The sequence below is a fragment of the Canis lupus genome, chromosome 19 (assembly GCF_048164855.1).
Source record: "Canis lupus baileyi chromosome 19, mCanLup2.hap1, whole genome shotgun sequence".
In the NCBI taxonomy this organism is placed as follows: Eukaryota; Metazoa; Chordata; class Mammalia; order Carnivora; family Canidae; genus Canis; species Canis lupus.
In genome coordinates, this window is record NC_132856.1 from 40,871,025 (window position 1) to 40,884,366 (window position 13,342).

Sequence of the window (13,342 nt, forward strand, 5' to 3'; positions counted from 1 at the left end):
ACAGCATGGCAAACCATTTAACTTCACATTTATCATTCCTGTTGCTAGAAATGTTTTCTCCCCTTACATCTCCCACCCCTCACTGCCCATTCCCTCCAAAATGCTAATACCTCTATGCTATTGTACAGAGCTGTCCTTGGTTCTGCTAGACTAGTGGGCCAATTCTGGCCTGCAACCTGTTTTTTTTTTTTTCTTTTTTAAAGATTTTTATTTATTTATTCATGAGAGATACACAGAGAGAGGCAGAGAAAGAAGTAGGCTCCACACAGGGAGCCCGATGCAGGATTTGATCCAGGGATCTGGGGACCCTGGGATCACACCCTGAGCCAAAGGAAGACACTCAATTGCTGAGCACCCAGGTGTTCCTGCAACTTGTTTCTGTTTTTAATTTTTAATTTTTATTTATTTATTTATTTATTTATTTATTTATTTATTTATTTATTTATTTATTTTTATTTACTTATGATAGTCACACAGGGAGAGAGAGAGAAGGGAGGCAGAGACATAGGCAGAGGGAGAAGCAGGCTTCATGCACCAGGAACCTGACGTGGGATTTGATTTTGGGTCTCCAGGATCACGCCCTGGGCCAAAGGCAGACGCCAAACCGCTGCGCCACCCAGGGATCCCTAATTTTTATTTATTTATGATAGTCACACAGAGAGAGACAGAGAGAGACAGAGAGAGAGAGGCAGAGACATAGGCAGAGGGAGAAGCAGGCTTCATGCACCGGGAGCCCGACGTGAGATTCGATCCCAGGTCTCCAGGATCGCGCCCTGGGCCAAAGGCAGGCGCCAAACCGCTGCGCCACCCAGGGATCCCTGCAACTTGTTTTTGTAAAGAAACTTTTATTGGAACTCAGCCACCATCACTTGTGTATATATTGCCTATGGCTGCTCTCTCACTAAAGAGTGCTGAATAGTTTCAACAGAGATCATCTGACATGTAAAGTCTAAAATATTGACTCTGGCCCTTGATGGGTCAGTTTACAAACTCCTACTTTATACCATCAACATGCTCTTTTAAACCTACAGTTCTCTTTCTTCCTTTTTTTTTTTTTTTTTTAATTTTTATTTTATTTATTTATGATAGTCACACACAGAGAGAGAGAGGCAGAGACACAGGCAGAGGGAGAAGCAGGCTCCATGCACCGGAAGCCCGATGTGGGATTCGATCCCGGGTCTCCAGGATCGCGCCCTGGGCCAAAGGCAGGCGCCAAACCACTGCGCCACCCAGGGATCCCAGTTCTCTTTCTTCCTAACAAACATTCCTCCAGAGACATCTGAAAAGTGCAATTCCTAGTACTATAATATGTTACCTGGAGAAATTATTTTTTGAAGTTTTAAAGATTTATTTCTTTGAGAAAAAGAATGAGTGAGCAAGTGCGGGCTCGGGGAGAGGAGAAAGAGAATCCACAAGCACACTCTTCACTGAATGCAGAGCCAGACGCAGGGCTTGATCCCAGGACCCTGAGATCATGACCTGAGCTGAAGCTAAGAGTTGGCTACTTAACTGACTGAGCCACCCAGGCACCCCATTTTTAAAAGTTTTAATAGGTTCATAAGATATAGTCCTTTTAACTGCAAAGAATTAAAAACAACTCTCACTTTTGAAGCAAACCCTGTGAAATAGTATGATTGATATGGTAGAAAATTAAGAAAGATTTGAAAGGTGTCGAAAGACACCTCTTTAGAGAATTTTAGCCAAGGAGGGACGGAAAACCTGGGGTAGTGGCTGGCTGGAAGGGAGTGACAATTCTTACTATGCATTCATTGTGGTGATCATAACATGACGCATTGAGTGCCCAGCAAGCACCCAGAAAAAGAGCTGTCACGCTACCCCTTCCAGCAATGGGGAAATCAGAAGAGGACTTTCAAAGGTCTAATAGTAGTAAACCAACATATAGAAATATGTTCAGCCTTAGCAGTTATCAAAGAAGTAGAAGCAAACAATGAGATGCAGTTTTCATTAATTAGATTAGGAAAATAATTTTAAAAATCTGACAGTACTCACACAAAGCTAGAGTGCAAAGATCACTGTAACACATCCACTCACACTGAAGGCAGGTGATGTTTCAGGGCTCAAGGAAGCACTTCTGCCATTTCACCGCCACCTCAAATGGGCTGCACCAAGGTGCTCTCTCCCTCCTACCATAAGCCCCACCCCAACCCATCTATGGGAGAAAAATATAACCACCAAAAAAAAAAAAAAAAAAATCACATTGAAAAAAAGTTTATTTAAAAAAGTTCTAGCAGCAAGAACAGTAACAAAACAAAAGGAGAGACGGACAAACAAAACAAGAAGGAGGTTGTGTCCTATGGGACTTGTCTCCATTCTTTAATCTAGTTCTTTATACCGAGCAAACATGACTCTTCGCACAGCATCTCGGTAAGTCTCGTTGGACTGTCTCTTGCTGGTTCTTCCTGGAGCCCCCACACTGGGCCCCCTCATCCGGCCTTCAGTCTGTAACACAAAGACAAACAATGAAGTGGGCTCTATGAATTCATTAGCCCATTAGCTTCGGGGCTGGCCTTTGATTATAAGCATTTCTGGACCAGTAAGGATCAGGATTTGGGGGAATTTTTTAGAATGTTTAATTAATAAACAAACCCAAGATGATTAAGGAGGGTGGTGATGCCACAACTTCAGGATAGAGGATTCCATAGCAGACTATGAAAAGTCAGTCTCCTTTTTCAAAGGTGGACCAAGCCAACACAAAATGGGCAGTGTTCCCTCTTACAACCTTTGCTCTATTCTCTACCCGAATAGTAGAGGCAAAGCCCTTTATGAGAACCAGGACTAACTTCATGCTCCTCAAATTTTAGCCATTTTAGCTCCCCTGATGATAATGCCTCTCAGAGATGCTTTTGTATCTTTTATTGTGGGCTCCCTGGTTCTTGTTACCAAACAATTCATCAGCTCAAACTGCCTGATTCCCATACTACCCCACATCTCACTCCATGTAAGAGTAAGATGAGCCCCATTCCCACTGCCAACCATAATTACAAAGAGCCCAGAATGCCTAGCTATCATCTAGTAATCAAGACTGATGGGCTCCTTCAGCTCCTGTGTCCTTCATCAGCAGTGGAGGAAGCCCAGCTAAAAGGCAAAGAGACAGCGCCGAGCCAGAGAGTGAGAGAAAGTTAAGTATATTCCAAGTTCATGCCACCCCCAAAAGATGGAAACCATTTCACCTCCTCTGCTGAAGCCAATCCAGGATGGCCATACCCGAGGCCTGCCCCCTTCCTCCAGCCAGAAGTCTGTTGGACACAGCCTCCTTTGTTGCTACTGTCGATTCCTTCTTTACCAACAGGTTTGCGATCACTGCAAAAGGAGCAGACGTACTTCTATACCATTACTTTCAAAGTGACCCATTTGTGAACCTAATAGGAACCTCTGTCTTCTTGATTTACATTTGCTTCCTCCTAAGTATATTAAACAATATTTCTGAATGCCTGCTAACAATGCAACAGGCTTTTGTCATGGGGATACAGAGATGCCCCAGATCCAACCCTGTTAATGGGGAAGGACATGAGAAGGATAGTATGTCAACGGATGCTTATAAGACAGTAAAGAGCTCAGCTATGGATGTGGCACCACGAGACATCTCCTATGGAATTACATCAGAGAAAACACAAACCCTGCAGGGGCATCACCAAAAACGACGAAATCCAACAAGATGGCACATCTGAACTGAAAAAGCAGAAGAGGAAAGGGGCCACAAAGAAGTGAAAGAATACAATTTGTCCAGGAAAGGAATAGTAGGAACTGACAAAGGCTTCTGGGTCCAGATGGAAGAGCCTTGAACATCATGCTAAATCATGACTCTGGACTTCAACCTTCAGTCAAATGTCCCCCCCACCCCACCCCACCCCACTCACCCCCGACTCCTCTAAGCCAGATATGCCTTCACAAAACAGTGAGTTTTAGGAGATTTCTGTTGACAAAGATGGTTTTGGTACCAGGGTAGAGATTACACTAGAGGCTGAAGAACAGAGATTGGGAGTAAGGATTCCTGTTTGGAGGTGAGCTAGAAAGAGGGACAAAGCTTAATTAGGGATGTGGCTAGTAATGATACAGGGGATAAAGGAAGAAGATCGAGTCAGACCAGGTGAACCATGATGTAGCGACGTCACTACTCTGAAAAATGAACACATAGCAGGTTTAGCAGGACTGGACTTGAATATAGTATGGGATATAATACTGAGTTAATTGTTTTGGATGAGGAGCTTAACAGGTCTCCAAAAGGACATGCCCAGGAGAGATAAATGGAAATAGTGCTTTTGCACTGAGAAAACCTAACTTCCTTGGGATGGAGTTGTGGGGACCTGTTAGCTTGTTAGTGATGGTTGAGGTCTTGGGTACCTTAGACAGTCTAGGACAAGAGGGTGGAACAGGAAGAATTAAGGAGCACTAAGGGCAGAGTCCTGGAGAATATCTGGAATTGCCCAGAAAACCAAGAGAAGCAGGGGAGAAGACTAAGAAGTAAGAGAACCAGTGTGATGTGATGGGAGCCAAGAATACAGAAGGGTGTTTTTCTGCATCCAGCCAACTCACTCAGGGCTAAGGTGACCTTCTACCCCCCCCCCTTTTATAAAGAGTTTATTAATTTATTCATGAGAGACACAGAGAGAGAGAGAGAGAGAGAGAGGTAGAGACACAGGCAGAGGGAGAAGCAGGCTCCATGCAGGGAGCCTGACAAGGGACTCGATTCCAGGACTCCAGAATCATATCCTGGCAGGTGCTAAACCGTTGAGCCACCCAGGGATCCCGGCCCCGCCCCCTTTAAAAGATTTTATTTAGGGCAGCCCCGGTGGCGCAGCGGTTTAGCGCCACCTGCAGCCTGGGGTGTGATCCTGGAGACCCGGGATCAAGTCCCGCGTGTGTCTCTATGAATAAATGAATTTAAAAAAATCTTAAAAAAAAAAAGATTTTATTTATTCATGAGAGACACACAGAGAGAGGCAGAAACATAGGCAGAGGGAGAAGCAGGTTCCCTGCAAGGAGACTGATGCAGGACTTGATCCCAGGGCCCCGGGATCATGACTTGAACCAAAGGCAGACCACTGACCACCCAGGTGCCCCTGTCCTTCTTCCTCTTAACTGACTCACTTTTTGGTTTAGCCCAGTATATTTCAAATTGCAAGAATGACCTAATGGGATGTTAAATTGATTAAGTGGTCCTTCCTTAGCATTTTTCTTTTTTCTTTTTCTTTTTTTTAAAGATTTATTTATTCATGAGAGACACACACACAGAAAGAGAGAGAGAGAGAGAGAGAGAGAGAGAGAGAGGAGGGGGGGCAGGCAGAGAAGCAGGCTCCATGCAGGGAGCCCGACATGGGACTCGATCCTGGGACCCCAGGACCATGCCCCTGGCCAAAGGCAGGCACCAAACCACTGAGCCATCCAGGGATCCCCCTTAGCACTTCTTAAGAATACAAACAGGGGTGCCTGGCTCAGTCGGGTGAGTGGCTCTTGTTTGGCTCAAGTCAGGATCTCAGGGTCATGGGACTGAGCCTTATATCAGGCTCCACGTTCAGTAGGGAGTCTGCTTGAGATTCTCTCTCTTCCTCTGCCCCTCCCCCTGGTTCCTGTGCATCCATGTGCTCTCTCTCAAAATAAATAAATACATCTTAAAAAAATTGCTCATCCTTAAGAAAAAAAAAAAAAAAGAATGCAAACAGAAAAGGCTACAATAAAAATACCAGAGTTTATTGCACACAGTAAGGAAATATTTTTATTTTTTTAAAAAGATTTAATTTATTTATTCATGAGAGGCAGAGACACAGGCAGAGGGAGAAGCAGGCTCCCCTCAGGGAGCCTGATGTGGGACCTGATCCTGGAACTCTGGGATCACGCCCTGAGCCAAAGGCAGACACCCAACCGCCTGAGCCACCCATGCATCCCAGGAAGTATTTTTCATAAAGATTTCTTTTTCAGGTACTGTGGGCAGTGAGCAAATAAGCTGGAATGCCAGAGCCCCAGACTCCATCAACCCTCCTCTAGGCCTTTCTCTATCAGTGATCTTCCCCATTCCCATGGGTACACATAATCTACCCTGGCTACTAGCTGCTCTTTTGCTTATCAACATATAGACCTGTTCAAGTCTCATCAGGACAACACCCTGCTTAAAATAATTTCAAAACCCCCCTCTCTGCCCTAAGACAAAGCCTTATTAGCATGGTATTCAAGGAGTATGAACTTCTTGGGCAGCCCGGGTGGCTCAGTGGTTTAGCACCGCCTTCAGCCCAGGGCCCGATCCTGGAGACCTGGGATCAAGTCCCACATCAGGCTCCCTGCATGGAGCCTGCTTCTCCCTCTGCCTCTCTCTCTCTCTCTGTCTCTCATGAATAAAAAAATAAAATCTTAAAAAAAAAGGGGGGGGTATGAACTTCTTGAACTGGCCTCCATCAAGTTACTTATAACTTCTCAAATGCATCATGATTTCTCTCTTATCAATAGTGTATGCAGTTTCATCAAATTGAAATGCCCTCCCCTTCTCGACTGGAATTCTATGTCTGCCCTATGAGACACTGCATCACCTAAACCTTCCTTATTCAGTATTCAGACAGTCACGGATAATATATGTCTTTTACCTATATAATGGGTTATCAACAAATTCTATATAACCCTGCTAGGTTCAAGAGTCTGATCTCGATTAGAAATAAACACAGGAATCTAGAGATCATTTATGTCTCTCAGCAGCCCACCATTCATTCAGTGCCTATGTATGAGGATGGAGGTTCCCTGGAGAAAAAGCCCAAGAGAGTGACATTCTTATCAGGTATAGGAGGTACAGCATTACTTATTAGGAGAGAAAGAGTTCCCAATCATGGCCACTCCAGTTGTGGCTTTGAGAAACTAAGCAGCCAGCCAAACTTCCATGCAAACACACATATTCCCTGAGTAATGCTAGGTGGTCAGAGGTTGGAACAAACCTCATGCTCAAGGAATTCAGACAGAACCTGCTTCTGCTGACTTCAGCATCCCCAAGACAGAAAAAAGCAGCACAGCTGGAGAAGGAGACCGTTTCATCATTAGGCCCTAAGGCCTAGGCTGAATGAAAAGTTTCTGACTTACCTATCAGTTTCCCTGGAGTATTTAATCCGTTTCCTTTCTGGAGAGTCAAAAGATTGGAGCTTTTCTCTGCGATCATTTCCTCTTTCTTTAAACCTTCCCTGTTGGTAAGCAGAATAACAAATATGAAATTTCCATTTAAGGGGGTTGGGTAGTGGGGAAGCTTCGCTTTATTCCTTTTATTCCTTCTAATGTGAAGGGAGTTCAACTGTTAACTCCTGAATCTCTTGCTCCTTCACATTATTTTTCTTGAGAAAGCAGTGGCTTCTCTGATAAATTTGAAAAGATGAGGTGGTGTGCTTGACTCAATAGTTGTGTTTACCTCTTCTAAGGAGGTGCTGTCCGTAGGTCTCCACAGGATTCGTGACCATCACAGAAGACCTGGCTCGGACACCAAAGCCTGTGGCTGTATAGGCTGAGTCTGCCTAATTACATGATCTAGGCAGCAAGTCCATTCGGCTCTACACTAAACTACTTCCTCCCACTTAACCTCTCATAGTAAAAAATGTTATTTCATTTTTTTTATATATATACATATATTTTTAATTTTTATTTATTTATGATAGAGAGAGAGGCAGAGACACAGGCAGAGGGAGAAGCAGGCTCCATGCACTGGGAGCCTGACGTGGGATTCGATCCCGGGTCTCCAGGATCGCGCCCTGGGCCAAAGGCAGGCACCAAACCGCTGCGCCACCCAGGGATCCCTTATTTCATTTTTTAAAAAAGATTTTATTTATTTATTAATGAGAGACAGAAAAGAGAGAGAGAGAGAGAGAGAGAGAGAGGCAGAGACACAGGCAGAGGGAGAAGTAGGCTCCATGCAGGGAGCCTCACGTGGGACTCAATCCCAGGTCTCCAGGATCAGGCCCTGGGCTGAAGGCAGTGCTAAAATGCTGAGCCACCCGGGCTGCCCAAAGATGTTATTTCAGTAGACCTATCTAATACTCCTTCACTGATTTTAAAAGCTAGGCAGGAAAGAGAAATGTTATTTATTTGACCTATCTGGAGACCTTAAACTACCACCACCTTTAAAATACATGTATCAATTTTATTAAGGTATAATTTATACACAATGAAGTGCACCCATTTTAATGGTAGTCTGATGAGTTTTGATACATGTATACACCATTTTTAAGGGCCTCTTCATTCTCTGTCTTCAGCACAGCCTATAAATTTCATACCAGAAAGTAAAAAGGGTTGGGGTCAAGGGAATAGCAGGTCATCAAAACTTACCTCCTGTTCTCTCCTTTCCAGATAGGCTAGCTCCTGCTCAGACTGTTTTATCTTCCGATGGATTTCCAGATTTTGCTGAGAAGAGAGAAAGTTCTATGAGTACAGGTCTAGAAAAAATGGTCCTAGAAAATGCCTTTAAGCCTTTCCCAATAGCTGCTGTAGGATTGTGGCTCCTTGGACTGACCAACTCTCCTGAGTGATCACTGTACCGTGCAAACAACAATTGCTAACTAGATTGGCTTTAGAATCACCAATGGGAATCCAACTTGTAATGCTGGCTTGTCACACAGATTAGTTATGTGGTGTGGCACAAGAGAGATCTTCATTCTACTTTTTTTCCAAATGTAGAAAACAGGGGCGCCTGGGTGGCTCAGTCAATTAAGTGTCTGATTTTTTTTTAAATAAATTTTTATTTATTTATGATAGTCACACAGAGAGAGAGAGAGAGAGAGAGAGAGAGAGGCAGAGACACAGGCAGAGGGAGAAGCAGGCTCCATGCACTGGGAGCCCGACATGGGATTCGATCCCGGGTCTTCAGGATCGCACCCTGGGCCAAAGGCAGGTGCCAAACTGCTGCGCCACCCAGGGATCCCTGATTTTTTTTTTTTAAGAATTTATTTATTTATTTGAGAGAGAGAGTGTGAGTGAGAACATGAGCAGTGGGGGAAGGGCAGAGGGAGAGGGAGAAGCAGACTTCCCCACTGAGCAGGGAGCCCAATGCAGGGTTCAATTTCAGGGCCCTGGGATCATGACCTGAGGTGAAGGCAAACACTTAACTGACTTAGCCACCCAGGCACCCCAAGCGTCTGATTCTTGATTTCAGCTCAGGTATTCTCAGGGTTGTGAGATGAAGCCCTGAGTCGGGCTCTGTGCTCAGTGGGGAGTCTGCTTGAGATTCTCTCTCCCTTTCCCCAGCCTGTCCCCACCAACCCCACGCTCTGTCTCTCAAATAAATAAATAAATCTTTAAAATGTAGAAAACACAAAATTGTTTTATAGGTCTTTATCTAAAGTAAAAATTATGAGAGGGGAATCTGAGCACATCAGTGAAGAAAACTTTATTTTTTTAAGATTTTATTTTTATTTAGAGAGACAGAAAGCAAGAGAGAGAGCAAGCATACACACAGAGGGAGAGCGAGAGGGAGAAGCAGACTCCCCATTGAGGAGACAGCCCAATGTTTGGGGCTCTATCCCAGGACCCTGAGATCATGACCTGAGCCAAAGGCAGATGCTTAACCGACTGAGTCACACAGGCATCCCTAGTGAAGAAAACTTAATGCCTACATGCTTTTCCTACCACTACCACCATCACTACCACCCCCCCGCCCCCATCCTCAGACACTATTCACTCTTTCAAGCCCCCAGAGAAATATGAAAAGGAGAAAGTCCTAAAAGAATAAAAACCTTAAAAAAAGGCGGGAGGTGGGGGTGGTGCCTGGGTGGCTCAGTGGTTAAGCATCTGCCTTTGGCTCAGGTAGTGATCCCAGGGTCCTGGGATCAAGTCTCACATCGGGCTCTCCAAGGGGAGCCCGCTTCTCCCTCTGTCTATGTCTCTGTCTTTCTCTCTGTGTCTCTCATGAATAAATAAATAGTGGTTTAGCGCCGCCTTCAGCCCAGGGTGTGATCCTGGAGACCCGGGATCAAGTCCCTCATCAGGCTCCCTGCATGGAGCCTGCTTCTCCCTCTGCCTGTGTCTCTGCCTCTCTCTTTCTGTGTCTCTCATGAATAAATAAATAAAATCTTAAAAAAAAAGAAAAAAGAGAGAGAGAGAGAGAGAGAACAAAAAGGATGCTCTGAGAGTCCTGTATTCCTCAAGGGTCCAAACTTCTCAAGCAATGGCTCTATTACACAATACCCTCAGGCATATATAAGAAACTTAAGATGTCCAGAACAGCTTTTGGATGAATGGGATTCTCTGTATTGGATCACTGTGAGGAAAGGAAAAAATACTATAGTACACTTTCCACTATTCTGGGGTCAGTTCATTTTGTGGATTCACCAGACTTCGCTCCTCTTTCCTGACATTAACCATCAGACAGTTGAAATCTATTACTATTTTTTTTTAACTTTATATATCCTTTTATATTTTTTTAATTTAATTTTTTTAAAAAGTAAGCTCTATACCCAATGTAGGGCTGGGGCTTGAACTCACGACCCCAAGATCAAGAGTCACACACTCTACCGACTGGGCCAGCCAGGAGCCCCCAAAGAGCTGAAATTTCAATGTGTCAGTCTCGTGACTCAGAATTCCAGATCAAAGGGACTTGAGAGGCGATCTGTTGTAGGATTGTCAGGAACTTCTTAGACCCCTAGGAACTTTGCAAAGCCTCCACAGAGGCAGCTGGGAGAAGAAGTACACCTATTACCAAAAGCAGAGCTTCTCAGCTTTTAGCTATATAAGACTTTGGATTTTACATTGAAAGAAAGTTTAAATCCAATCTCCTCACCGGCTCTAGCAACATCTGCTAGAGAAGGAGTGTGAAATAAATCACCCTATACTGAGAACATGAGTCTATCTAGGGGCTTTATTTGTCCAGAATTTGGCTGCTTGGTCAGTACATCTAAATGGGAAGACTGCAGGGGAGGATGAGTGTATGTCAGTTTACCACCCCAACAATAGATGTTGTGCCATGGCTCACAGCAGTGACTCCCCATGTGAAGAGATGGCACATGACCCACCTTCAGGGAAAACTACACAGTATCAGAACCAGCCAGAACAAGAGGAAGCCACCAAATACCACAGAAGAGAAGAGGCTTATCTGAGATCCAATCGTTAGGTTAATGGAAGAGCTATGGGGGATCTCTGGGTGGCTCAGCAGTTTAGCACCTGCCTTTGGCCCAGGGCGTGATCCTGGAGTTCCAGGATCAAGTCCCACATCGGGCTCCCTGGATGGGGCCTGCTTCTCCCTCTGCCTGTCTCTCTGCCTCTCTCTCTCTCTGTGTCTCTCATGAATAAATAAATAAAATATAAAAAAAAATAATGGAAGAGCTATGATGAGAAATTCAGCAAATAAGTCTCCTACTTGATGATCCCCTCTCCTCTTGTCTCCAGCACAGCCTCTGTATCTAGTGCCCCAGCCCCCGCCATGACGCTTGCCTTGGGTCTACACACTGTAGTTTTTGAATGTGGGCACAGCCTTAATGCAGAGCAACTCATGACAAAAGATGGAGGAACAATTCATTTTGGTGGCTCAACGGTTTAGTGCCGCCTTCGGCCCAAGGCGTGATCCTGGAGACCCGGAATCAAGTCCCATATTGGGCTCCCTGCATGGAGCCTGCTTCTCCCTCTGCCTGTGTCTCTACCATCCATTCTCTCTCTGTGTCTCTCATGAATAAACAAAATCTTAAAAAATAAATAAATTAAAGGTCAAGGCCCCTTCCCCATACCTTGTGCAGGTCTGAGAGCTGCTGGTGTTTGATCAGAACTTCTTTGTTGGGAAACTGCCTTCTGCAGAGCAGACAAGCCAGTTTATTCCAGTCAGTGAGTTTATCTTCTTCGTTTTCCTTCTTGGTCAGCTCCTCCCGCTGTGGGGGCTGTGTTGTGCGGGGCTGTGGAGGAGGGGTCTGCTCTTCCTCTTCCTCCTCCTCATAGTCACTGTCCCCTCCATATTCACCCAAGAGGCCGATGAGCGGATTTACCACCTTAGGCTGGAAGGAGAAGGTCAGAGATTAACCAACCTCAACCTATACTGAGAGGCCTGTTTTCTGGATATTCCAATATGGGTATTTCATTTCTTCTCTTTTAGTTTGAATAATGAACTGGGCTCAAAATAGGCCCACTGACCATACTGCTCATTTCTCACATGGAAGCGACATGGTTCAAGCTTGGCTTTTCTCATTAATTGCTGAGATAAATCAGAAAGATTCCCTTAAAGTGACTCTAGCAAAAGAATAGTGGAGAGGAAGAAGGGAAATGGGAACTGAAACAGAGACAGGGAGAATTAAGTTACAAGTTTTAAGAGGAAGAGAGAGCAGCAACCCCCCAAGTGACCGTAACCCATCGAGAACAGGAAAAATAAACTTTATTAAGACTACAGTAACCTCTATAGTAAAAGAGATTTAGCAGGTGGATTAAAAGCAAATGAAGAATAAGCTCTCAGGTAGACATTCAGCTCCTGAGTGAGGCAAAGGCATGGTTAAGCCTAATGCTACAGTGAATTGAGCTAGTAACACGGCACAGGCAGAGTATTTCTCAATAGTTTATAGGAACCGTGAAATAATGATGCATGGCCCTTGGCCTGTGATCAACTGAAATAAAAAATAAAACATGGTCACTATTACTATATATTTATATTTAATCAGAATCACCTGTGATTGGAGGAGACCATCACTTTAATACACCTAAAAAATGGGTACCAATTTTAGCATTTTTCACTTTGGCCAAGCAGGCAAACTATAAACACAACCATGCACACATTCCATATCTGAGCTTCTTATGCAGCAACAAAAGGCAGGAAAAATCAGGGCCAGGAAAATGAGTTTAGAAGAGAAAGATTAATAAGACCAAGATTATAACTTAAAAAGGGCTAGGCATTCCCTTGTCGATGGGAATGGTGGAAGATACAATGAAAGAAAACAGAAAGTAGCCTTGATTCTCCAGTTATATTCCTATTAGCAGATAGGAACGTTTATCTCATGCTCATACTCAAGAAAAGTCCTTGTTTGTGAGATAGAACAAAAGGACCCACACCAAAGTGAAGCATCAGCCTTTGAACTTCCCTTCCCATTCAGAATCAGAACCAGAACCAGACCCAGGTCCAGGCCTTGGCTTAGCCTTACTGGTGGAGGACTCTCTTCCTTCTTCACAGTGGGTGGCAGGGGCTTCTTAAAGACATCCTCTGGGGGCGCTGTCCCCTCACTGGCATTTTCCTGAAACTGATTAAGCCCATAATTCTTATATGATACTCATAAAAGCTAGGTTAAGAACTCTGTTGAAATTAATTTGATTTTCCAAACCTCCTAATTTATGAAATATCCAAAATGTTATGATTTCAAAATAAAAATCCTTTGAAAACATAACACTCAGTATATACTGA

The 13,342-nt window shown here is 44.3% G+C and overlaps 1 protein-coding gene across 7 annotated transcripts in view; it reads right to left on the reverse strand.

Moving 5' to 3' along the window:
- Positions 1–2,213: 2,213 nt before the first annotated feature.
- RBM6 (RNA binding motif protein 6) overlaps positions 2,214–13,342 on the reverse strand; it is a 124,849-nt gene continuing 113,720 nt past the window's right edge. For 6 of the 7 annotated variants that reach the window (XM_072786147.1, XM_072786150.1, XM_072786151.1 and 3 more), the window contains 6 exons: positions 13,086–13,181; positions 11,694–11,954; positions 8,308–8,382; positions 7,078–7,175; positions 3,192–3,321; positions 2,214–2,460 (listed from right to left, as the gene is read on the reverse strand). In XM_072786147.1, coding sequence (XP_072642248.1) covers positions 2,335–2,460; positions 3,192–3,321; positions 7,078–7,175; positions 8,308–8,382; positions 11,694–11,954; positions 13,086–13,181 — 786 coding nt within the window. In that variant the 3' untranslated portion in view covers positions 2,214–2,334. The remainder of the gene's footprint in view (positions 2,461–3,191; positions 3,322–7,077; positions 7,176–8,307; positions 8,383–11,693; positions 11,955–13,085; positions 13,182–13,342) is intronic. The other variant, XM_072786148.1, reaches the window with a different exon arrangement.